The sequence below is a fragment of the Anopheles merus genome, chromosome 2L (assembly GCF_017562075.2).
Source record: "Anopheles merus strain MAF chromosome 2L, AmerM5.1, whole genome shotgun sequence".
Lineage (NCBI taxonomy): Eukaryota > Metazoa > Arthropoda > Insecta > Diptera > Culicidae > Anopheles > Anopheles merus.
In genome coordinates this window covers 33,765,314-33,791,690 of record NC_054083.1, presented here as the reverse complement: position 1 = coordinate 33,791,690, position 26,377 = coordinate 33,765,314, and the positions used below count along the sequence as shown (strand labels likewise).

The 26,377-nt window shown below is 44.8% G+C and overlaps 3 protein-coding genes across 8 annotated transcripts in view; 1 reads left to right on the top strand and 2 right to left on the bottom strand.

Moving 5' to 3' along the window:
- LOC121593166 (ecdysone-induced protein 78C) overlaps positions 1-22,778 on the bottom strand; it is a 32,904-nt gene extending 10,126 nt beyond the window's left edge. Inside the window, exons 1-4 of one of the 4 annotated variants that reach the window (XM_041915302.1) lie at positions 22,146-22,778; positions 21,931-22,076; positions 21,255-21,490; positions 4,752-5,012 (exon numbers count right to left, since the gene is read on the bottom strand). In XM_041915302.1, the coding sequence (XP_041771236.1) occupies positions 4,752-5,012; positions 21,255-21,490; positions 21,931-22,013 (580 nt within the window). In that variant the 5' untranslated portion in view covers positions 22,014-22,076; positions 22,146-22,778. Of the gene's footprint in view, positions 1-4,751; positions 5,013-12,072; positions 12,979-21,254; positions 21,491-21,930 lie in introns of those variants that run through there. The other 3 variants (XM_041915303.1, XM_041915301.1, XM_041915300.1) reach the window with 3 other exon arrangements.
- On the top strand, positions 16,463-17,557 carry LOC121593168 (5-demethoxyubiquinone hydroxylase, mitochondrial-like). 3 transcript variants are annotated; one of them, XM_041915307.1, is made up of 3 exons: positions 16,463-16,652; positions 16,738-16,895; positions 16,979-17,557. In XM_041915307.1, exons 2-3 carry the CDS (start codon positions 16,748-16,750, stop codon positions 17,413-17,415), a joined length of 585 nt encoding a protein of 194 aa, XP_041771241.1. In that variant the 5' UTR covers positions 16,463-16,652; positions 16,738-16,747; the 3' UTR covers positions 17,416-17,557. The 3 variants fall into 3 exon arrangements, with proteins under 3 accessions (XP_041771241.1, XP_041771240.1, XP_041771242.1); XM_041915306.1 differs by having other exon boundaries at positions 16,463-16,665; XM_041915308.1 differs by having other exon boundaries at positions 16,463-16,665; positions 16,720-16,895.
- Positions 22,779-23,201: 423 nt separating the features above from the next.
- On the bottom strand, positions 23,202-26,242 carry LOC121593631 (integrin-linked protein kinase). The gene is made up of 5 exons (XM_041916186.1): positions 25,859-26,242; positions 25,193-25,358; positions 24,936-25,120; positions 24,333-24,861; positions 23,202-24,246 (listed from the first exon to the last, which is right to left on the bottom strand). Exons 1-5 carry the CDS (start codon positions 25,945-25,947, stop codon positions 23,869-23,871), a joined length of 1,347 nt encoding a protein of 448 aa, XP_041772120.1. The 5' UTR covers positions 25,948-26,242; the 3' UTR covers positions 23,202-23,868.
- Positions 26,243-26,377: the final 135 nt, after the last annotated feature.

Genomic DNA, 26,377 nt, shown 5'->3' with positions numbered 1-26,377 from the left:
CCCCTTGGCCGTGCTCGGTGGGCAAGAAAATCCCACCGCCATCTCGCAGCACAAAAGAGTGCAAGGAAAAGTGCACACAAGCGCAATGCACAGACACACAGCGCGAGTTTCGGCTGCAGACAAAATGCTAAATCTCTTTAGCGAGCGCTGAACCAACTTTTTTGTTTGTTTGTTTCTGCTGCATGATCTGGCCTTTCATCTCTCACCCTCCCATTCATCCCTTCAATTGAAAGATAAACCGTTAAACAAAGAAGTAGAGGGAAGAGAAAAGAGTTAACAAAAAAAAAAACGTACCAGCGAACGAGATAGCAAAAGCAGAGTACGGTGCTGTGCGAAAGCAAAGAAAAGCCTGTCTCTCTCTCTTACTCTCCTGCATCGTGAGCCCTTCTTCTGGACGAGGAAATGCACAATCTTTCCCTCTACGTATTGCGCGAAAGGCCCCACGAGCGTATTGCATTGTGGGCTTCCTCTTTCTTTCTCTTTTTCTCTCCCTCTCCCAAACCAAAACAAATGGAAACAACGTGTGAAGTGAAATGAAAATAGCAACAGTGGCTTCTGCAAAGGGAGGAAAAAGCACCCTCTCCACCGGCCAAAAGTGCATTGAGCAGCTCGGGTTCGTGGTTGCATTTTTTTGTTTCTTGCTTCCTGCTGGTTCGTGAATTTGCCTCTCTGCAGCGGAAGTGTAAAACCGGCAGTTTAGAGGTTGTAATGAGTTGTTTGATGGTTTGTTTTGGTGTCGGTCTTGTTTTCTTCTGTTGCTAGTTGCCTTTTGCACTATCCACTGCTTGCCCTTTCTTCCACATCCATTTCCCTTGACCTTCGGAGGGTGCGGTGATGGTGTTGCTTTCAGTTTGCCGATTTCTTTGGAAGGACTGGGGACAAACACATTTAGTAAAGCCGTGAAAGGGGAGGCTATCAATTGTTGATTGAGTGTCGTTTGACAGTTTTGTTTGTTTGTAAGCTTTTGTAAAACAAATGAAAAGATAAAAATAAACAAAAATCTACAAATTTCTTCTTCCTTCTTAGATTATGGCCACTGGTCATAAAACTTAAGACTGTTTACAGTGTTACTTGCCAATAGTTTTACTTGGCAAGACTTATCCTTACTTTAACTTCAGGAACCTCACTACAAATTGTCGAACCATCCACCATCATAAAACCTTGTCGGTGTTTTCTCCTACATTCTGTGTCAATTCTCTGTGCCAAAAAATGGTACAAAATTGCAAGACATTGTTTGAGTTATACAAGAAAAACTTAAAATGTGCATTATGTTCAAAACGAGCATTCGATTTCAGATACTTTGATTTCCTTTAGCAACATGATTACAAAATTGATCAAGATCCTCAACTCATTTTGAAAAATGAAAAATTGGAAAATGGAAATTGGAAAAATGAATTCTTGAAAAATTCTCAAGAATAATAAAATTGTAAATAATAATTTACAATAGGTTTGAGAAAACAGATACAGATTCTTAAGCAAGTTTAGCCGAAATCGCACGATTGTTCAATACAGAAGAAAGTTGTAGTTTCCTATTTTCTCGGAATTGCTATTGCACAAGTGCACAAGAAATGCGTAACACATTTTCGTCGATGGTTTTGAGATGTAAAACGAAATGTTAGATCAAATTTTTTTGGATTAATTTCTGATGGCGTATCTCCCGTATTTTTGTTCCAATTATGAACAAGAATTAACATCCAGAAAAAGGCTTTTATAGTCAGAAAGGATTCGAACGGTATAACCCCAGATGACTAGACTTTATGAATCAATAATCGTTAAAAACGCCAAACTATCGAAGCTTTGTCTAAAACAATCGTATTACAATTGACGTTAAGTAAAGCAACTACAAACTAATTTTTCGAGATGCAGATGTTATGAATCTTTTCGGTAAAATCTCATAGAAAGGTATCAATAAATCATATGAACCATTACTAAACATCATCAAATCGTTAAAATTGATTTGTAGTTTTTCTTAAAGTCCTTGTCTGTGTTTTTCCATACATCCAAATGACCAGACATTAAGATGTGTTCCGACAGTTTCTGAATTTACCAAGTTTGAACGCACACCGTTCGTGTATTAAAACCTCTTGCTAAACTTTCAGGCCCTAAAATTGGGAACGAACGTGACACTTCTTGTGGACGCTGTTAAGATTTATGCTACATAACTAGAAAATAGCAATTTATGCTTGATTTGATGGCGCTAACTAATGTCTCTCCAGGCTAGATCTATGCATAAACATAAACCTATTCTGACTTTTGTTAAAATCTAATCTCAAATGATAATTGCGCACTGTGGTCCTGTTCTTCCACTCCCGCTGGCAGCATGTCTTAAACATGAACAACCATTACTGCCCCCAGCACAACAGAAACTAATTCGATCGTTTCAGCAAAACATCTCAGCTCAATTTTAAAACAAACTCAATAATGGATTCTCATGTTCTTTAACCCCCTACCAAACCCCTAAAAAACCTTCCTCCCGTTGCAAACCCAACCCTGCTCAGGTTCTATTTTAATCCTTCCCATAACGGTACAGATGCACCGTGAATACCGTTAGAAGGAAATGCTCCGACAGCCGACACACCCCAATCCTTGCCAATGCTCCATCCGTGGTGCACGAATCGGCTTCTGTAACGGCTGCTGGCCCCTTTTCTGCCCGTTTGCAACCCAATTACCGTGTTTCAAATTAAACACTCACTGCCCACGTTTCTCCTGCCGAACGTTTCTGGCCAGCCCAGGCCCCAGACAGGACACGGCCACGGTACGGTTTCCCGAAAGCCGAAACAAACGAAACGACAAAACGAGCCAACGGTCAATAATCATTCCCATGCAAACTGGTTCACATCGTGGCTGCGTGCAAATCAATAATGGCAACGCTTTGTTTCGAGAAGATGAACCTGCAGAGGCTCCCGGGAAAAGAAACCCAGCCAGCCTTCCCGCACTAAATGACCGCCCTTCATTATGGACGGTGGGCCGAAAAGCTGGGTGGAAATTATGCTGAGAAAATAGCCACCAGGCGAAAAGGGCGAAGAGGAAAATGGGATGCAAAAGAGAAACAAAAACACACGGAACAGCACACCGGTCCTCCCCAAAAACCGGTGTGCAATTGCACCGTTCGGTGGTGGTTGGCGGTGCAGCAGAAGCTGGGATTATCTGGTGGCTCCTATCGTGCGCGAGAGTGCATTCGCCTTTGCCGGTAGCACAAAGTGTGTTGTGCAAAAAGGGCACCCCGAAACGATTAACCCGAGCGGACGACTGTTTTGTCTGGTGGTGCGCCCCTCGGCAACACCTTTCAACATTTCGGGTCGGCTACTACACCAAACTTTCAACAAGATTTACTTGCGTCTTAAACGGGGAAACAAAAACCATACTCATTATCACATCATAAAGCTTAAAGGGTGTAAGGAGAAAGTATTCTCGAAAAAAGAAATTAAACAACTACGATTGTTTAACACAATTTCACTAGTCAGAGATGTAGTGTTTTTCGAAGTTGAAAGGTAGGAAAAGCTTAACCGTACAAATGTCCCCTTTAAATGTTTCCCCCGACAGGGTGGCTAGGGCGGGTGGAAAAATTGAAAGTTTAATCCACGTTTGCACGCAGCCAAGTGGCGTCTTGTCTGGCTGAAAAAGGTGGAATTTCAAGTTTTTCAAGTTTCGGAGCAAGCTTTCCCAGTTTTCCTCCCACTCACCGGAACAAGAAGTTTGCGGATCTAGCCGAGTTGCATCATCACACATCGGGGCGCGACTCTCACTATCAAGACAAAACGTGTTAGCTGGTGAGGGAGTAACGATGAATCGGAAACTTGCAATAACAGCAATAGAGTGGAATTACTTTATATTTTTTTATAATTATTTTTTTTCATGAGCTTAGCTAAACAGTGAACATTTCAACATATCATGCATTATATCATTAATATTTAAATCGAAGTAATTAAACAAAATAACGACGTTTCCATATTTATGTTCAATATTCAATACTTCATTTCGATTTCTAGCGATTGATCAAAAGACAATCCATGTTTTGAGTTGAAGATAGTAAAATATGGGTCAACAGCCACCATCATGACAGCTCAACATCATGGCTTTCATTGATAATAATCCTTAAAATACCACTACAAGCATCAAATATACCCAATTGGTACATGAGAGAATCTACCAATAAATCTCAACTTTTTCTAGTAGATTTCATTTAGATATATCTATTTTAAACCATTAATCCAGTTATTTAGTTTCCAATCATAAGGTATATCAGCTTGTACTGGACAAGTCCATCGTTGTATCCGATCGCAGTTCTATGCAAAAAAAGGACACAACAGCTCAATTTGCGTTCTCTGAAAAGTAAATTTGAAGCATCATAGCTTTAATGAAGGTTGTAGATTGCCTAGGTTAGAATTTTAGGGTTAAAGTACAACAACTCAATGTATTGCTTGTACAGTTTCGATAGACCTGCTTGTAGCCCTAGACTAATAAAATGCATTATGCCAAGGAAATTCAATTGAATTTCTTGCTGATAGACCTTTAGTACATCTAGAGTAACTTCAAACTTTGTAGAGTTTTTATGTTCTTAGATTATTAATAAATCGGTCTGCATCATCCATACTGAATTAATTGGTTTTACCAATAGTTATTGTTGAAGTTCTATCAAAATAGAAGAATTCCATCCGATTTTTATAATGTACGCCCAAAGTGCCTAATTTCCCACCTAGGTTCTTCACAAATACCGACCCAAATACGTCTCCCCCAGGCAAGGTACTTACAGTCACGGCTCATGCCAACCGAGAGACACTTCTTGAAGCGGCAGTACTGGCACCGGTTGCGGTTAAGCCGTATCACCAAACACTTGCCATCCCGCAGGCACCGATACTCGATCTGCTTCTGTATGCTGCGCCGGAAGAATCCCTTGCAGCCCTCGCACGACGTAACGCCGTAATGGTAGCCGGACGCTTTGTCACCGCACACCTTGCAGGCGACGAACGTTTTCGCGGTCGTCGTTGAGCTGGCGTCGCTGCACGGCGGGTCTGCAAAGAGAAGGTGGAAGTGGAAGATTAGGTTGTGGTAATTTAGTCAGAGGAGTCATAAATAATACTACATTTGGCACTCTTGTCATGATGCTTATCAACTTTGTTGGAGTGTTACTCACGTTTTATTAAATAAATGATTGTAGTGTAACCTATGTGACTATATGATCTGAGTCGTGTCAGATGACATATGTCGCTTAGGTAACGCTAACCTGTAGAAGTTCTACTTGACGGACATTAATTCCACATTATCTCCAAAGGTCAAAGGTCAAAGAAATTATTCATAGTAAATAACCTCCCCTGAGTGTAATCCAACCACTCCCAAAGGGGGCCATTTAATTCTTGCTTTATCGTAGTACACTCTTTTCTCCTCCTGACTCCACTATTTAGAATTTCTGTACGATTAGAATGCAATTGCGCATCTCCATATTCAACTGCATGAAAGTTTAATGCGCGACCGTTTCGTTCGATGATCGGGACTCCTTCGGGACCCGGCTTGTCCCAAGCAGTTGCCCCGGAGACAAAAAGAATCTTTCAACATTGTTTTCCCACTGTCCTGAACAGTGCGTAATGTGATCTCTAGCGTACAGCAGGCACTCGTCCCAGAGGGATAGGTTAGGGATAGCTGCGCTGCATACATTTGCGCTGGACTGCAACAAACTGCCACCGTCACATAGGTCAATGTTACGCGAACGCAATTAGCATAGAAGGCATCGCTTTTCCCATCCTCTACCGACTTTTTTGAACGACTCTTGATGATCACGATCGTTCAACCGTTTCCGAGTCGGATTGTTGGGAGATGTGGTCTGCACGTCCAATCGCTGACCGGGTGGTGGTCAAATGTATTCCCTCTCGATAGGTTGCATGTATAATAGTGTTCGAATGTTTACTTGATTGTATTTTAAAGATGTTTTGCTAGAATCAACTGAACGCGGCACGGAGAGGGGGAGCTCTAGTTCTAGTGTCGTTTTGCTGAATGTCATAAATGGCGGTTGGGAAGCAGGAAAAGGTCACCAACCAAGTTCAATACTAGGTACGCCGTTCGTCATTGCCATTTATCGGGAAGGTAAGATAAATATGAGGTTGTGCTTAATTTTACGCCAAGAATTTAAGTAATTAACTTGTCCTAATCTTTTAAAATTGTTCTTCGATTAAGTGACTTTTGTAAAGCTTTCTGCTTGTAGCTTGCCCTTTAAAGAATTACCATTTTCCACACTACCACTACTCCAATGGTTAACCGTTTTCGCGCATCGCACAAATACTATGTGCGAGCATAACACACACCTCGGCGGCAGTGGGGAGGGGGGCATTCCTAACGCATGTTGCACTGTTTATGCGACCATTGGCAGAGTGCCTCCTTTCCGAGACACTGCCCCCAGCTACCCCATTGTACCACCAGTTCGTTCCCCGGTTGCATTACAATTGCAAATATTTCAATTTAAAATCCATTGATCAACACACGATACCGGTCGTGCCATGACGTACGTTTGGGGCGGGCGCAACCACCAGCCAGCTATATGCTGATGCTCGTCCGACCTGCCGAGGGTTCCCTGCCTGCAGTTGCTGGTAGTGGTTCGTTTGGCGAATTCGAGCACCATAAACGGTCCCAAAACGACACACGATAACCCATCCTACAATGCCCCCCAAGAAACTACCGTCCGCCGTCCAGGGAACGAAACACTCCGCCGGTACGTCCAGGCAGTTCGTTGAACCTGGTAGTGCCGTTTTTGTTTTGCTCCCCGGTTCGTTGGCTGGTAATGTGGAGCGAAGAAATGTGCGAGAGAAGTGCGAAAGAAACGTCGCACACACAAAAAAAGCATACACGGAGCATAGGACACACATACATTCGAAGGAGCGTTAAAAGTTCTTGCAGTTTTGTGGTCGTGTTTGGAGCATGCCTTAGTACATACCGAACCAGTCGCCGCGATGATCTCGCTCGCGGACAAAGGCTGAGCATAGGAGGTTGTTGGCGTCGTTTTTTCGTACCTTACCACCCCCTCCGGGTTCCGTTCTGGTTCTCGGTGTGGATTCACGCTCTCGAGCAAATGCTTCGTGTAACTGTAACGTCCGAAACCGCAGCTTCGGAAGCACTGCAAACCCTTCGGCTGGGGGAAAAGCAGGACGATCGTTCTGGTTTCTTCGTGCACTGGTTTTCCGGTGGGAATACGCAACCGAGCCGCCGTTTGGCAGGCACGCGGAAGGCAAAGTTGACAGCCATGGTGTCGTTGTGTAATAAACCTTACTGCACTTGGGAAAGGAAAGTAAACCAGGGCCAGCAACGAGTGGGCATTGGTATGTTTTGAAGATGTTCTCGTAGTTCAGTGAGAAGAATATCAATTATTCTTTTTTTCTCTTTTTTCAATTAAGCTTTATAGTATTGCTTTGTTTAAAATTACAATAATATTAAGGACTACATTTCGCATTCCCAAATATAGCACAAATTATTTGAAACTCAAGGTTTAAGCTCGGGAAATAAGACAATGCTCGAGGGTCATGAAAAATGACAGGAACTGGTCTCATTATTATTACAAAAAATAAGATTCCTATCAATTAAAAAAACGATAAAATGGTTAGTAAAAACGATTTGCATTAGCTCTAGCCTTTATATGCTCGTTGTACAGTCCTTTATTGATGCAAAAATATTACACATTTTAACCAAAATTGTAAGTTTACAAAAAATTATAAGAAAATAAAATTATTTATGATCATTTAGCTTTTAGAGTATTTTATAAAGTAAAATTAGCGTTAAGTTATAGATTACACATTTTAAAATAAATGTGTTAAGTATGTTGCCTTTCCATTTGTTTTGTTTTTATTCTAAATCATATGTTGTTAATGTTTTCCATGGGATTTTCTAGTTTTTACTAATAATTTATTTGAAATACTATTGAACTATTTGACTTTGTTGATTTTTTCAAGAATTGTTTTTTGCATCTTCTTCCTGATATTGCAATGTGATTTTTGACCGCTAAATATTTGCCCACTATTTGTTTCTTCACCAACTGTTTTTCACCAAGATTGCATAACTTATGTGTGTACGAATAATACTTTAAAATCTATTTTATTTTTAAACTATCCATGAAATTACGTCATTCAATGCTTGTCAAACAAATATCAAGTGGTTTTAAATTGGACTTTTTATCGAACTCCAGTTGATTAGTTGCATTTAATCTGTTCTTTAAAAAATCCACCTTATTCTTATCCCTCCCCCAACCACCCCATCACACCCGAAGAGGCGAAAAGACACGAGATTCGACCTACGGCAACAAAACGAGCGAAAAAGGGAGGCTTGCGTCTCCCTCCCCCGAGCACCGGCTCGCGATCACGAGAGCCGAAGGGAATTATACTTATTAATAAACTCATAAATGTATAACGGTACACCATTGCGCGCTCCTAAATGTAACAATATACGCAAAGAGGCAGTAAAGGGAACGTGCAGCACGAAAAAGTGGGCAAGCAAAATAAGATAGGGAGAGCGAACAAAACAAAATAAAAATCTGTAAAGAAAAATTTGCCAACGTTCTTTCTCCACCCCGGGACATGTACACACACGGTGCCTGACGATATCCATCAACATCAACAGCACCCGTTCGGCCACAACCGTCCGCTCCGGTGTAAGATTGGTGCTATGTCCACATACACGCACTCAAGTCACACGCGTCCTCCTCCACGCATGGGAGCTGTGATTGAGAATGAGGTTAGATGGAGAGGATAGACATCAAACATGGCATGTACCTTTTCAATCACAAAACGGTGTCTTCGGTTCGGCTTCCAGCGAACCGAGCATAACCTTCTCCCTTTGCCTCTAGACAACTCTAAAACGACACAATCCCCCGTCCATTCGATCGCTCAACCACACACTGGGGTGGGGTGTTTTCTTTTGATGCGCCCTCCAAGGCATGAGATCGTAACTTCTCGCGAACGATCGCTTCCTACTTCGATAGAAGTAGAATCTCGCGCACAAGAGTACAGCATAAAGCTTTTAGCCCTATTTTATTTCCCTCGCCAGTGTTCGCTGTTAAAGTTGGCCAACAGTCACAGCCACCACGGCAAGCGAACTTTGGAGTCATCGTGCCTATTTTTTTGTTGTTCTCCCGCTATTTCTATCACTTGTCGCCACACTTCCTTTTCTTACCATCCTCAATTTGCATTGTGTGTTTGATTGCGATGTACAAACAGACAAACGCACCATCGAAACGTACCAAGCAAAGTGGGAAAGGAACTACAAAAAACAGCTCCAACAATAGTAAAATAACAAAACAAAAAAATCCACCTTCACGCGTCCTCTCGCGCGCATTAGTTTCGAAAGGTGTACACAGCTTTTAGGGCATTGTACGAGAGCGTGCGCGCGAAAGATTGGCACGAGAACCAGTTCGTTTCATCGAATGATGTGTATTTCGCTGGCTGTCTAATGCTATGCCCAGCACACCCCATCGCTGTGTCCCGTTAAGCGTTCGATCCAGGCAGGAATCGATCAGTGTGTGAAGCATTCTCCGGTGTGTGCCTTGGAGGTTCCCCATTCGCGCAGTATCACCGTGATCCAATCAGCACAAGTCATAATTAATGAGCTATGCTTAGGTACGAATTCTGACAGCGGGAGTAGCCGGTGCCCCCGCGGCCCATTTCCTTTCGAGCATCCCCACGCTAGGGGTTCGTCGTCTGTGTTGTTTTTGATTTTATGTGTTGTTCGTTCTGCCCTCACATCCCGTGCGCATTTCTTTCTCTTTTTTGTCATTTTGCGCTTACAGGCATCATCATCCCGCCTTTCCAACCCTAACATAGCAGCCTCCTCGGCTGACGTAAAGCTTCGGCCGTCCGTTAAAGCGCATGTTGGCCACATCAGTGCTCCGTGCTATTTCGGAGCAACCCAGATTGCCTAATGGGCTAATGAATTCCGGGCGTTTCATTAGGCGTCGGAATTGGTACGGAATTGTCCAGGGGACCCGGGAAGATGAATGTACACACACATGAATTCCTATTCCAATCAGTGGGAGGAAAACGGTTTTTCGCGACTCTGACCGCTAAATTTCGTATGCAGCACCACAACGCGCTGCACGTGAATTAGCATCCACTCCATTCAGGTCTGACATTGGCACGGGCAACACAGACACACACACACACGAAACTTTACTCCTCCCCTTTTAACCGCGGTGAAGTAACGGATGTCAAAAAACCCTTGTGGCACATCTGCCGGTCGAGCTTTCATGCCTCTTCCTAAACCAAATTGTGCAAATCGGCGCTGCTTTCGTAGCCATTTTATGCAGTTTATTTCCCCCTTGTCTGCAACCATCTCTGCCCAAAAAGGAGCTGGAATGGCCCTATTTTCGTGCCAGTGTAAATCGCCCCTTCCGTGAATTAGCAATGTGCATACATTGACACCATCCGTGTGGGAAGTGCGCGCAAAGTGCGCATTTTAAGTGCGTAGTCAGCGAATCCAAACGGAAAACAATATTGAGGAACTCTTTAGCGACTTCTTCCCAGTTCTACGCTCGAATTCCCGCCAATTTATATGTATGCATCAGCGGAAGTGCGGGAGCAGACACGGGATTTGGAATGAAGTTCAAGAGTTCGCGTCTTTTTGCGTCTTTTGTTGACCTGAGGGTAGGATCGAGATCACTTGGAGGCGATTTATAGTTTAACAGATTAATCATGAGAAGGAACGGTTTCAGAAGACGAAGTGCTCCAGTCCTGATACAATGCACAATTTATTTTACTTCTTGTTGAGATATTAGGATGTGAAAATTGGAATGATAATGACATAATGGAATTTTTACCCAAAATTAAAATAATTCACGACAGTACGACCACTGAATTGTAAATTCTTCATTTTTAGATTTTAGATAACTTTTAAGTCAGTGCCGAAATATATATGCTAAATTCCTTAAAATTAGTTTATGCCGGTTCTAGTTGTTTCAATTTTTTTTATTGGTTAGACGAAGTTAATCATGTTTAAACCCAATTGACATCTCTAATAAGTCCCATGGCGTGGTTATCAATGAACACCAATTAAACCAAAAGAATTAAACAGAACAGTATTTTCAAAGATACTACTTCAAGACCATCTTCAGTGTTTTGTTAGTTGTGAGATCATAAACATAATAAACAAATAACTTCTTCTTCTTTTAACAACAACAACCAGGCCTGCCTGAGCCTCTGATAGGCTTGGCTTTCAGTGACTTCTTGCTTTACCCATAGAAAGATAAAATATTTAGTACCATAATGCATAGGGGCACGGTCCATTCAGGGCCTGAATCCATGACGGTCATGTTGTGACGTCGTAAGAGTTGACGACTGTACCACGAGACATGGCTTAAACATATCACAGGTTGACCATATTTGTATAACAAGATTTCACGGACGTGAAAGTCTCCAAGCGGTATAAATTTTTTTTCCTGAACTTTATTCCGCCCGTGATAACAAACTTATTGAATGAACTCATCGAGCTTAGCGAATAGCTTCATACCATTTTGACAGCGAGTTCGAGGCGTTCGATGCTAAAGTTCGAACAGTTCAAACACACTTTAAAATTTTTAGCACATTAATTCCGCAGATTTTGATGTTGAACGCTGAATAACAGGCCACTGAAACGTTAACTTGGCATACAGCTAAATCATCTTCGGAGACTCCAGTTTAGAACGATCTTAGTCCAATGCAAAGAGCAGTATTGTAATCACTAATACAAAAAACATGTGATCAATCGAACACAATAACAGAAAATAGTCACGAATGTGTCCAACGAACCATAAACCTTGAAAGGCTTACTGCGAAGTCTATATATCAACAGGAACTTAAACTATAGTCCAATCATAGACTTCCTGATGACGAATCAACCACACGATAGGGCTAAACATAGTTCCAGATTCTGAGATGTTTACGCCTATGGATTGTCACAGTAAAACGTTTATTGGTGTGCAAGTTCTAAGCAATTTATGCATCATGGCGTGGCTTTTTTATCGTCATAGAAAACTGGCTGTTGATTTTCACTGGATATTAATGAATTCCTGGAGAATGCCCTTAATTTACTCAGTTGAACTCTCTTAGCACTCTCGCATCATCTTACCTGCCCGCACTCCAGCACAAGCCCTCTGGCCACCTGCATCATAGCTCGATGAGGACACTTTGGTCCTTTCCATGGCGGCGTGCGCCGTTGAAGAGATCATCACACAGTTACCGGACCCGATCGCAGACACGAGCCCACCGCCACCGGCATTACTGCTGCCGCTATTGGTGTGGTGCTGCTGCCTGAGTCCACCCCTCGTCGCCGTACTGCACACCGGGCTCGGCGGTGTGTCCCGGGCCGCCGACTCACTCGACTCATGATCGCTGAAGCCACTCTGCGTGTTCGAGTCTTCGGGCGTATCGAAAAAGTGCAAATTGAACTCCGACCCGGTGTCGAAGTGTACCTCCGCCAGGTCCTCGTCGATCTTGGCCAGGCTCGGGCTAAGCCCCGTGCCGGACGGATCGAGCGAATAGATATCCATGCTCAGACAGCAGCGGAACGCGACACCGACACCCTCCCTTCACTGGCACACCATCCCGTGCGATGGCAGGATCGCGGCGTGCAATAAGCTAATCTCGTACGTAGTAAACTTGGGGCACTGGGAAACATGGCACTTGGGTTACGCGAGGAAAAAAAACTGGCACGCCACGGGCTTTCTCGTGACACACACACACTCACATTGCTTCACAGTTACCGAATCGTATCGTGCAGAGGTTCACTGATCACGCATTAAGTATGGGCGCGCCCGAAACTTAATTTTAATCACCAAAACAACAGTACACCCAACGACAACGGGGCTCACCCGTGAAAGCAGACACCGCGAACCGCAACCGAGAGAGCTCGCCCAGAACACGCGCTACACTGCGGTACGATCGTCGCCGCTGCGCGTATCCATTCTGGTGAGAACGTTAACGCATACTGGCAGCGGCTGACGGAAGGTAAACAACAGCCGACCTGTTCCCGGCCCGGGTTGCCGAGCCTTTGCAGACCAAGAACCTTCCGCGGGAGAGTGTGCGTTCGGCCGCTCGCGAACGCTGGATGCGAACCGTTGGAAAACTCAACCCGTTGGCTCAGAATTAAAGAGCAGCATATGATGTGCTGCCCCCGGTCGCGTCCGGTGTGGAGCGATCGCGATCACGCGGGAGAGTGTTCTCCAGCATCCAGCATGCCGCAGAAAGAAAGTAGACACGAAAAGAGAGCGAGAAATGCTGCTCCACTCGAGTTTCGGGTGCGTTGTCCAGGGTTGGTTTTTGGGATATGCAAAATTGTCGACTATTACTGGTGGTAGCGGGCTGCGCGTTGTAATGGAGTAGCCTAACGATTGGGAGTTTCGGGTATCGTATCGGCTCGAGAAGATAAATTTAAATTGATTTTTCGTTAATCGATGAACTTGTTCAGTTATCAGGAAGACATTCGTTTTGTAGCTTAATTATAACCGTTACTGATTAAGGAACTAGAATTAATCGTAGTGATCGTATCGGAACATTTTAAGCGGAATGTTTGAGGTGGTATGGGTTCAATGTAAGCCATGAAAAGAATATCAGCGCAGTTATTAAAAAGACAACAAAATAAAGCAATTCAAACATAAGAAATTACATTGTAATTAGCACAAACAAATTATATAATAAATTTTTATCACAACATATGTTAGAGTTTCAATGATAAAAACAAAAGACATGTACAGATAAAAAAATAACAATAACAAATGATAATTAAAAAAAACTAAATCTTACATGGACAAGAAAGCAAGTTTCTTTAAAAATTCTCTGTATTCGGAATAAAAGTCAAAATGGTTCTAATTATCTAAGCATAATGTATGTATAAATGTTGAAGATTCTATTCCACATATAAAATGTTTGGAAAATAGGTGAATAATGATAAAAATAACTTTTTAAAATAATATAAATTTTAAGATATAAATCATTGATTACCTAATTAAAAATCGGAAACCAAAAGAAATAATAAACAATGCATAATAGATTTTTGTGAGTTTTATGAATTTTATGTTTTATGTATAACATATAAAGTTGTTCATTAAACTAAACACACTTAAAACTTTAAATTTAATTAAACCAAACATTCAACGCTCTTTCAACCCTTCAACCACGAACGCGCTAAGTAGATTACCAACGCTCTACTGTCCACTCACCTGCCCAAAATTTCCTCCAACAAAATAATAATAACGCTTATTCTCTCAAGTTTCCCCCAAAATAACGCACGAGAGCAGGTATATTTGACCTCTCTCGCTTCACGGCGATGACTCTTTTCTTCAACCGTTCAAGTTCAATGTTGCACCAACGAACAGCGGGACGCATCCAGCAAAGGAGTGTCCCACCAACCCAAGAGCGCACACACATAAATCGCCCCAAGAACGAACGCACCAGCCCAGCCCACCCTTCGGACCAAGAGCGGGAGGAGGAGGAGGAAAGCGCACCGAAAAGTGCACTCACGTTTGGTGCACGCGAATGACCGTGCCTTAATGTTGCGCCGCGGTTGCCTGCTCGAGCCGGCGGTCATCGAACGCGAGCTGCGCGAACGAACAGTTCGTTCCAGGTGGGATAGGGCGGAAGGAATCGGAATCAACACCTCCTCCTCCCTCGTGCGTGCGTCTCATGAGTGCCAGGCCAAGATAGATGCACATCTCGTTACCAATGCGCCGAATGGGTTGCTTCGCTGTGAGCATAAAATAAGGCGCGCATCAACCGATTTTCTGTTTTTGCGTGAAAACACAACCGTACACACACATACCGCGATCGAATCATTGCACCCTTATTCGCTCTTTATGCGCGCGGCTGATAAAAATGGGCGCGTGTGCACGGTCGGCTGAAAGCTCCAGGCCGGCGAGCGTTTGCTGTAGAGGAAATGGGGAATGAAGGAACGATGGGATGATGACAAAACCCCGACCGAAAGGCAAGCAATGCGATGGTGAACCTCTAGGAATGGGGAAGCATGAGGAAACAAACAGCATAAACGATGCTTATAAATGGGTACACAAACAAACGTTACAGAGCGAAGAAGAATATGATGATGACGATGAAAAAAAAACATAACACGCATTCTACTGCGCGGTGTGAGTGCAAGAACACACACTGATCGTTCCTGTCGCAAGTTCGCTTGGCCGAGCGAAAGCCGGAGCGAAAGAGTCAACAGTGGGAGAGAAAGAAATAAAACACAGACACACATACACACAGATTCACAGACTCCCGAAGATCGGTCACTGACCCGAGCGGGAGAGCTTTTGAGGGATGGGATTCGATTTTTCCGTTTTTTCACCCTGGTGGGGTGATAAAGGGAACCATTGACACTTTTGCTGTTGCATACACACTTCTTATTACGAGTAGTTTTGGAGTAACGCATTATTGCGAATTCCTTACTAAATGTATATGCTAAATTTAAAAAAACTGCGAAGCCAAGCATGGTGCATTGATCAATATGGTAGGAAAGTCAGTTACAGGTACTTCGTAGTTCGTAATTCATTGCTTGAAAAATAAAACTCTACAGTTCTTCAATCGGAACAAAATTGGGAAGTGTTCCAGGACCGGTATGGGTTCACGAACAGCTCCGTCGTCAGTATGAGTCCTCGACCTGTCTAGGACCGTTCCAGGACAGTTATGGAGTTGGGTATCAGTTTCAGAAATGAGGTGGGTTCGGAATCAGCGCCATGACCAGTACGAGTTCAGAATCAATTCTTGCATCACTATGGGATCAGGAACAATTCCAGAATCGACATGAGTTCGGTATAAGTTTCAGAGCCTGTATGGGTTACGGATCAGTTCTACGATCGAAAAGGGGTCAGAATCTATTACAGGACTGGTATGAGTTCAAGATTAATTCCAAGATTGTATTAGGACATGGATCAACTCTAGGATCATTATGGGTTCAGGATCTTTTTGAGAAACGGTAAGGATTTGGGATCCGTTCCAAAACCGGGATAGTTTCATTATCATATTTAGGATTTAGAATCAGTTGCAGGACTGGTATGGGTCTAGAATCAATCACTGGACCAATACCTGAAACAGTTCCAAGACTGGTATTGGTTCAGGTACATTGGTAAGGCTGGCATGCGTTGAGCATGAGTTCCATATTCTGTATTGGTTCAGGATGTGTTCCAGAAACTGCACGGATTCAGGATCTATTCCAGCACTGGTATAGGTTGAAAATCAGTTCCAAGACTAGTTTAGCATTAAGATCAGTCCCATGACCGTTATGGGTTTATTCAGAACTGATATGGGTTTGTGATCAGTTCCAGAACCGATGTAGGTTCAGGGGCAATTCTAAGGCCTGTATGGATTCGGGTTCAATTCAAGGATCGATATGAGTTCTGTAATTAGTTTCTCTTGATGTGCACCTTGGATTCAAAAGGAAGCGTGAATTGCCTTTAAAAAAAACTGGAAGACAAGGGCCCAAATTAACAACAAATAGCTACGTTTATCCAAAAACATAGCAGGCCACAAACAGCAGCAGCAGAAGCAATTCGTTTTGGTTTGTGTTGCAATTAACGTTCTTAACATCAAACCGCTGTGCATAATGAAATCGTGATGAACCCGCTGGCACCAGCAGGATATTGAAATCATTGATCAAGAGTCTGTCTTTGTGGATTTTATACCTCAACATACTGTGATTCAGGCGAAAACCCAACGGTAAGTTGTAGTTGTAAGTCAACGAAATATCGATGGCTCTTGGCTTCGCTTTGCATAATCCGTACGGCTGCCTCCTTGTTTTTAGCTCGCCTTACATGCTGCAGCTTACCACACGGAGCATCCACACGGATGCTAAGCTTCTAAAGCAGCGCTGCTCCAAACTGGTGGACAGGATTATCAGGGTGGATCAGGCCGGCGAGCTGGGAGCGAACCAAATCTATCGCGGTCAGCTGGTGATTCTCGGTAAGTGCATAACCCCCGGTGTAGTTACCCCAAACGATTGCAACTGGTCGATCGAACTGTGCTCAAACTTCCTCCCCCGTCAGGTCACACCAAGACGGGTAAAACGATCCGGCACATGTGGGAACAGGAGCGGGCGCACAAGGCCGCCTTCGATCGGCTCGTCAACGAGTACCGCGTCCGACCGTCGGCCCTGCAGCCGGTCTGGCGGGTGGCTGGCTTTGCCCTCGGTCTCGGTACCGCACTGCTGGGCGAAAGGGCGGCAATGGCGTGCACGGTAGCGGTCGAGTCGGTAATTGTCGAGCACTACAACGATCAGCTGCGCGCGCTGATGTGCGATGTGCCGCCGCGCTGCACCGATAAGGTGCTGCTGGAAACGATCCGGCGCATACGGGACGAGGAGCAGGAGCATCACGATACCGGGCTGGAGCACGGTGCAGAGCAGGCCCCATTTTACCGTGCCCTCACGAGCCTCATCAAATCGGGATGCCGCACGGCGATCAAGATTGCAGAGAAGGTGTAAACGCGCGCCCGCGCCTTGGAAGCTTATTGGAGGCTCATAAAGTGTACGCGGTATTGTAAAACTTCATTGATTTGGTTTTATAGTACTGGATTATAGTACATTCCCTAGGAGTAGTAAATTTACAGCAACCAACATGGAAAAAGTTCGATTAGTTTCTAGCTGAACGATTAGTTCCAAAGCATTGCAGTACAATTTCGCTGCATCAGTGTGACGAATGTTGCCGTTTGTTGTGGTCTTCATCCAACTCCAATAGAATCGATTTTTCCTTTCCAAAAATGGAAAGCTTAGCGTATGGCCCTAGTACCAAGCGCTACACGGCGAATTCCCTCCGAACCTCCCAGGATGATCGTAAAAGTGATAAATATAAAACGCGTTCCAGGGTTTGATGCTCCCATAAAAGTAAGCCAATCTACAAACAGCAAGAGAAGGTACGAAAAGTACGCCTATCAGGCAGCAGCATCACCATCATCATCATCCTCGCATCATCATTTTATTGCACAAGATTATCCGAGCACTGGTCCGATCTTCTCTCTGAAAGCTTTTTGCGGACAATCGTTCTGGCAAGATCTACCCGGGCACCAATGTACATACAGGCACAGCAACGTGTCATCTACTCCTTCGTTTTGCATATCACCTTCAATCGCCCATCGGACGGGCGATGCTGTAGGCTCCTGACCGAAAAGACGTCATAATCTATTCGGACTAGAACCGAACCGAGGAGAGAGATAGAAAAAACCGACCAAAGAAACAGTTTCGGCTTGTCATCCTCATTCTAGCGGGTCGTCCGAGATGTATTAAAGTTTAGACAAAAACGGGCTATCTCCATACATCATAGAAGATCAGGCTCAAACATCAGGCTCTGGTTGACCACTTGGATTGTCTTGGGCTCTCCAAAAACATTGAACGCCATGTAATCCATTTCATACGCTCTTTAACCTCCTTTCTGTTCTTCTGGATCCATTCCACCTCGAGATGGTGTACCTAAAACGGTGTACCATTAAGTCGAGACAGACTACAAAGAGTTGTTTGAGAGGATTCTTCGTGTTGCTCCAAAGCGATGTGTTGCTTAGACAGACTAATAAATCACAAAACTACTCAAGTTAATGCTGCACCCATCCAGTGTGAGGTGAGATGATAAGAATGCGCATATCAAATTCGTGCAAAACTCGTGGGAAAATCGACCGTCGGCCATTGAACCCGTTGGCCAGAACCGGGCCTCCGCCAGCCAGAATGCGCACCGGGTTCATGCGTAAGTACATGCGAACGCGCGTCTCTGGTTAACAGCGTTGGAAAGGGTTTGCGTGCATGGGGGTGGTAAGGGGTCAGAATCGATTTGAGTACGGTACGGGTACGGATGGGAGAAGGCTGGTGGTAACGATCACCCATCGGCCCATCGTGCCGTTTGCGATCGTGTGCCCGTGCGTAATGAGGCTTAACGCGGGCGCGCGCGCGCGCGTTCGAGCTCGCCCCAAAGGTGAACGAACTTTGGGGCCCATCGTCGTCGCGGCCGTCCGTCGTCATCGCCCTTTCTTCCTTTTCGGTGCTTTCTTTCGCGGTCTCCTCTTCCGTATTCCGTATTATTCTGCTTCGGTGTGTGTTTGCTTTTTTTTTTAGTTTATTACATTTGGGACGATTCTTCGTGCGGCTGCTGCTGGTTCTCGTGTTCGCATTCAAAGTCACCGGTTCTTTCGGTTGGTCTCTTCTGTTTATTCCTCCTTTTATTGGACTCTTCACCGTTTAATCGCTTCTTTGCACCTTTCTCCTGCACGCGAGCAAAACATTTCGTTCTTTGGTCTTTTCTGTCCTGTTCTTTTCGTGTTATTGTTATCGCTGTTTTGCTTTAGTTTTGGCTCTTCCTCGTGCTCTCACCCATCATTGGCACACCGCCCGCGGAAGGGACAATTAAAATTTAAAGCAACGGCTAACGCAACCGCTATTTGACATCTTGATAAGAATGTGGAATAAGGGGTGGGTCGCGGCGGTACGAATCGATCGATATGCTCCGGGATTGAGAAAGCTTTCGGTTGGAGGTTGTGTGTACACAACACGGCGAGCGAACAGAAACAGTTCGCAGTGGGTGTTAATGGTTCTGGTACAGCATAGCGTACGTCCGCACCCGAGCGGCCGATGGAATTATGCTTCAGGTCACATGCATGGGAAGGGAAGAGAAGGAGAAACCGATGCGAAAGCAACGTGCGTGGCATAGTAAAGTGGTGGCATGGCGTAGCGGATAAGAGGTCGCAATTATGTGATCCTATTTTTATGCTCATTTCGTTTGCCACGATTAGCTAATTGGCAAGAGTCAATGTAATGGAATGAGCGTTTTTTTTTTAATTATTTCTAGGAAGTGGTTGACATTTCTTTGTCGTAGTGGAAGTAGAAAAACTATGGAACATATTTTTCTTCTTAAATTAATAATTATCTTCGTTCTGGTTTTAAACAAAACAAAACAGATGATATTTATGCATAAAGGACAATCATTTGTAACATTTCTAGATCCCATATATTCTTAATCATCTGCCTGGATGCAATTTATCTCCAATATCAACCGAAAAATGTCGTGTGCTTGATACTAAATTTTGAACATTACTAGTTGATTTGATCTGTCACTGAGCTACGACTAGCAAAAGACGACTCCTAACCCAAGACCACTTTAGGAAATAATGCCGAACTCTTCGTGGTCATTTAACCGATTTTAAAATCATACAGCTTCTGCATTTTGTAGGTCCTGAATCCATAATAGTCCTAAACCCATCATATTCTGAACCTAACTCCATTCTTGGATCCCGTACAGGTCCTGGAACTGATCCTAAATTAATTGAGTGCCTAGAATTGATCTTGAACTCATTAAGGTGAAAGTCTCTAGAAATGCAACGAGATAAATAAATGATAAATCCTGAATTCATATCGGTCCTGGAAACTGATCTCAAGCCCATGGCATTCTTGGAACTGATTCCAAACGCACACCGATCCTAGAAGTGATCCTGAATTTGCTGAAATTAGTGTCTGGAATTGATCCTTTATTCCTAACGGTCTTGAAGCTTATCCCGAACCAACATCGGTTCTAGAACTTATCCTGAATCGACATTTGTTCTAAAGGAGATCCTAAACTCATAATGTTCTTGGATAAAATGTACCTGCAGCTCAGTCTCAGTCATGGAATGGATCGTAAACCATACAAAGTTCCGGTCCAGGAACTAACGGTTATAATTTCATTCCACAATGAGCCAATGAAATATAGAACAATTTAAAACAGAATCTAGTTCACCAAACATCTTATCTATATTTCAAACCATAACAATGCATCAACATATTCTCATAAAAAAGAGAGTAATTGTAGTTTTCAGAAATTCCACGAGAATAGCTTAACAACAATTATAAACGGAGAATTACAAAAGTCGATTATGGTACAGAATTCATTTTCAAAAAGAGTCAAACAAATTGATATTGACAAACCAAACTTGTTCCTTCAATTTACCTAAAATTACCCAAGAAGAAGAAAGCAGAGCTCGTTTCTCTGTATTAGACAGCACGCAGCATTAACTATCCTGTTATGGACACACTAATCAGTCATAGTTAGTCACAGTTCATTAATAGTTTGGGCGTAGACATCGACAGACCACGATTCTATGTGCCAGAGTAGAACATACATAAATACATGAGGACATAACAAGTTTAAGTCCTTTGATATATTTTAATGTTTGCCCAGTAATGTGTTGATAGGCGCCCCTCACTTATAAAAAGTCAGACAAACGCTGCAGAGTTGCGAAAATCAGAGCAATTTGCTTACGACAGGTCATTTACTTAAACAATTTCTCCCATCAACTTTCCCCACCTACCTTCCGATGATTTCAGATCGTCCAAACTAGACACGGACGACTCGGTGTTGATGTATCCCGGCGAGGACGACACCGTATCGTACGGCGATCCGACACTGCACGTCGAGGAAACCTCGCCTACATTGACGTTACTGCTGCTGCTGCCACCTGCCGTACTGATGGTCTGTGACACCAGCTGCGCCGGACTTGCAGTGCCGGCCAGGAGCGTCGTAGTAGTCGAGGATGCAATCGGTGAGCTGACCACAGTGAGAGAGAAAGAGAGCGAGAGACAAAACCGGAGATTAAAATTAGCGCCACCGATTGGAAATGCAATAAGAAAAACCGGGGAAAAATGAAGGATGCAGAAACAGAAATACACACACACATACACCAGGACCGGCAGTCGAAAAGCATAAAATGTCACACCCTTGCTCTCCCATTGCCTTCTTAATCGGACTGACCCCGTGGCCGCTCGAAGCGCTGCTGGGGTACGTCCGCCGCACGGCACAGCAGAAACAAAGAAATCGTTGACCTATTTTCAGCTGATCAAACCAGTGCAAAACGGGAAATGACTTTTAGCAGGAGAGCGAGGAATGAACGAAAAACAGAAGCAATACAAAAAAGGGGGTCAGCCCCGGTGAGAATGCAGGCCTGGGCGCGCTACTCTGTCAAGAAAGAACACCTTCGCACACCGTACCTTTCGGAGTGGTTGGAGTTGCTGCTGGAGAACGGCGAATGCTGTTCCATCTGGTCCGCGTCCCGGCAGCTCCCGGGAAACATTTTCGTGCTGGTGGCTCGACCAAAAAAGCTCACATTTCGATACACTTCCGGGTGTGGTTGCACCTGCTTGCACCAAGGGGAAACAGTTTTTATTATCTAATCACACAGGGCACACTGCACCCGCTGCATTACTTGTTCACTGGTGGTTGTCACTGGTGCAACTCTGCAGCACACAAAAACACGCTACGCACCCAATCCCAATCCCGCCCGAAAGAGCAGAAGTAAATCACACCGGAGCGACGGCGAGCGACACACCAACACACACGTCACAGCAGGCGGCCGGGACACGACGAAATGGGCCTGTCGTCGCAGCCAAAACACTTGACATCCTTTTCCGCGTTCCTTTCGAGTGGGTTTGCGCTACTTAGTGGGTCGCGGTGCTCACCAACACACAGCAGCACACAGGGCAGGACACTTGGACCTCCCGGGAAGGGAACGACCGGATTTTCTTACCGGTGCACTGGAAACTGCACTTTCCACTGTCGGTACCTTTGGGGCAGCACACGGGTTGGCACGGCCATTGCACCGTTCCAAAGCCTACTGCTGCGTGAAGTACGGCAAGCAGCGCGCTGCACTGGTGCTGCATTTACACACGCCCACGTTGTTCCCGTTTATTTGCTGTTTTTGTGGAGTTTCGCTTCGCTCTTTCGCAGTTCGTCGTTTCGTCCTTTGGGGAGACATCGCGCTCTGTGCACGTATCCTCTCGGAGTTGCTCTCGCGCTAAAGGGCTCCACACAGAGAGCCCAATACAAACACATGCACAGATGAGAGGAAAGAGAGAGAGACAGCGAGCATCAACAGTGCCCACTTTGATCAATTTTTAGTGCCAAAGCAAGCAGGATGTGTACCAAGCGAAATGTTACTGCAGGTCATGGACACACTGCCTTACTTTGTGCACAATTGCCGTAAAGAGGGAGACAGAGAGATTTAGAGGGACTGAGAGAGCAAGAGCGCTTTGACTGCACAATTTTGAGCACTGCATTTTTGGGGGAAAAGGTGTTGCATTTGGAGAAATGGTCGAAATAAATGTTTTTTTTTTAATGTGTAAGGACTAAACTAAGGTAAAATACTGTATTTTACTACTTTGAACTCTATGTATCTTTAGTAAGAGAATATTGTTTGGGTATAATTTGTGATAAGGTATAAAAAAGCTCTTTAAAGAACTCTGGCAAAAACCCATGACGTTGGTTAAAATGTGTTTTTTCTTCTTTTATTACTGGTATAAAAATACATCCATTAATATGCTAAGTAACTACAACGCATACAGTTAAGAGTGTTTAGTTGGAGAGTTATTTCGCGTCGCACAGACAGACGACACAACGAGTAGTAACATTTAAAAACAGAAACAGACACTAATGCCAAAAAGAACACAGTTTTGTTTTTGAAATTGCGCTCAAAAAACCCGTTTTGTGCTTTCGGTGCTGTTTTTTTTTGTTTTTGCATGGGGTTGGGGTCAGAAGGTTAAACGTTTACGATGGTCAAAAACAGAGACAAAAAACCGTTCGGCTACACACTCCGAGCTAATACTTTCACTCCCTTTGCTACTCGTTTGCTGCTAGATTAATCGTTAAGGCACCGTTTTGGAGAGCTGCAAAGATGAATCGGACACTGAGTAAACTGGAAGTGTTACAAAATTTACCAGAACAAAAGGCCGAACGAACGGTAAGGCTTTTGCAAAACCTTCCTTCGCTCGCATTTTGGCATTTCGGGACTGAACAGTTAGTGAACCGCGTAAGGTGAAAAAATAAATACTCCCACCGGGTTCTTCTTCTTGCGTGCCGTTAGCAAGGCACTTCTTCGAGAAGGCACACACATACACAGAAGATTGAAAGGCACCACACACACACCCCCCGGCTTAGCGCTTCATCTTGTCGAGAATCGGTATGATCATGTCGAACGTCGGGCGCTTGCCCGGATCCTCGTTCATGCAGATTTTGATCAGCTTCGCCAGATGAGGCGAGGTGCCGGGCGGGATCGTAACCCGCAGGCCCTCGGTCGCGATCCGCATGCCCGCCTCCATCGGCGTCAGGTCAGCGAACGGGATTTCGCGCGTCGCCAGCTCCCAGATGCAGATCGCGAAGCTCCACATGTCGCACGCCTCCCAGTTCCGCTCGGTGCGCTTCTTCTGCAGCATTTCCGGGCTCATCCAGGCGGGCTGGTAGACGCGGCCGCGCTCCTGGAACGAAAACTTAGCGTCCGCCATATTGATACGGGCGGTCAGGTCATCGTCGATCTACAACAAAAAAGTGGGAAAAATTAAAATCAACTCTTAAAAGAGCTTTCTTCCCGCTCAAACCAAACACACACACACATACATACCATCACGTGGAAGCTGTTGAGATGATACTCCGGGATGATGCGCTCGAGCGAGTGCAGGTACGCCATGCCGCGCGCAATGTCGAGCGCGAACCGCACGGCCTGCGCCGTATCGACCACAATGCCGGCCGTACCGTGCAGCAGATCGTACAGCGAGCCGCGCGGCATGTACTGACTGATGACGATCAGGTTGGACGGTGCGTTGCACGCGCCCAGCACGGGCAGAATGTTCGGATGGGAGAAGATGCGCAGCTTCGGGAACTCTTCGTTGAAATCGCGCGCCACCCGCGCGGTACACTCGCGGATCGCCAGTATCTTCGCAATGATTTCGTTGTTCTGCCAGCGGCCACGCCACGTCTCGCCGCCGGGCGTTATCGCCACCTTGTTGTGGAGCGTCAGCTCCTGGATGTTGATGCCCTTGAACCGGGACAGCGTGGCATCGCGCGACCGGGTCTTCATTCCCGACCAGCTCTGATCCTTGAAGCTGATCTTCTTCAGCTCCTGTCCACTTTCCACCGCCAGATTGTGTAAGCTGAAGCGAGCGAGGAGAGAGATTTTAATTAAATTGCTAAGCAAAGTTTATCATACGAGACAGCCGCTACTTACCGTGTAGCGAGCAACGCTTTCGCCTTATCCAACGGCGTGTCACCGTCCTTGTTGGCTAGCGAAATCAGTGCACCATTATTGACCAGCTCCTCCGCGATGGCCTGGTAGCCCCAGAAGCAAGCGTAGTGCAGCGGCGTATTGCCATGCTCGTTCGCCGCATTCACATCCGAGCGGTGGCGTATAAGCTGCAATAATGGAACAAAACAGATGTAACAAAAAGCGCTTCTCTGCTACGTTTTGGCTCGCTATTCCCCTACCATCTGCACGATATCGTAGTGGCCGTGGGCAGAGGCTAGATGAAGCGGTATATCGTCGCCCATGTTGGTCGCGTTTACCCGTGCGCCACGATGCAGCAACATCTCCACCAGCTTGCTATGGCCTTCCTTCGCGCACCAATGAAGTGGGCTAAAGCCATGATCATCCCTGCAAAAGATGAAGCCAAAAATACAGAACAGGACGTTAGTCATGATGGCTAAAAATATTCAAACGTTTCTCTTCGCGTCCACAGACGGTGCCCGTCCCTCAAAAATGAACACAAACAAACGTGCGCGTAGGTTCATTTCATTCATACTCGCCTCCCCCGCCTACTGCTGCTATTGGGCGAATGAACCATTCCCCTCCGCGACTTCCACCTGCTTCTTTTCTTCTTTATGCTTCTTCCACCCTTCGTAAACACGACATGACGTCATGCTTATAAACTTCAAACTATTATTGAATCAATTGAACTGTCTTTTCACTGGTTTCATGAACAATCTTTTGCTTGCAAATTAAGAAGAAAATGTTCTAAAATGCTTTAAATATTGCTCATCAACCTGTTGCAAATTTTCTTCCGTTTATGGGTAAATCTCACACGCACACACACACACGCGCCTCGCTCCCCTGCAGTGACAGCTCTGGCACTGCAAAACATCGGGAAAACTTACCCCAAATTCATATCATGCTCGGTATCGTCCAGCCAGAGCCGCACCTGGATCGAGTTTCCCTCGCGGCACCAGTGGAAAATATCCTCCATTTTTCGAGTTTTCCTGCTTCGACAGGGAAAGGCAGCAGCAGATGGTTGCTTTTCAGGGAACTCCCACACGCACACAACGGGGTCAGCTTTGTTCGGATGCGGTTTTTCGCCCTTGCCGTCGCTTGAAACGTACGAAAAACGGTGTGTGGGGCAACTTTACAGTCTTACAGCGCGTTTACCGATAGTTTTCGGTCGTTTTTCAGCGTTTAGTAGCACATATTCGTACGTTTTTGGCTCACTTGCTTGGAATTCCTGTGCGTGTTGTTTTTTTTTTTTCGTCGTCGTTTCGTCAACACAGTGGGAGGCTCCACATGTCTATTTTGGACAGCAAATTGACATTTGGGGAAGCAAAATTTCACGAAAGCAGTAAAATATTTGTGTAAATGAAATGAAAGACTGTTTTGTGAGGATTGTTATGACTGCGATATTT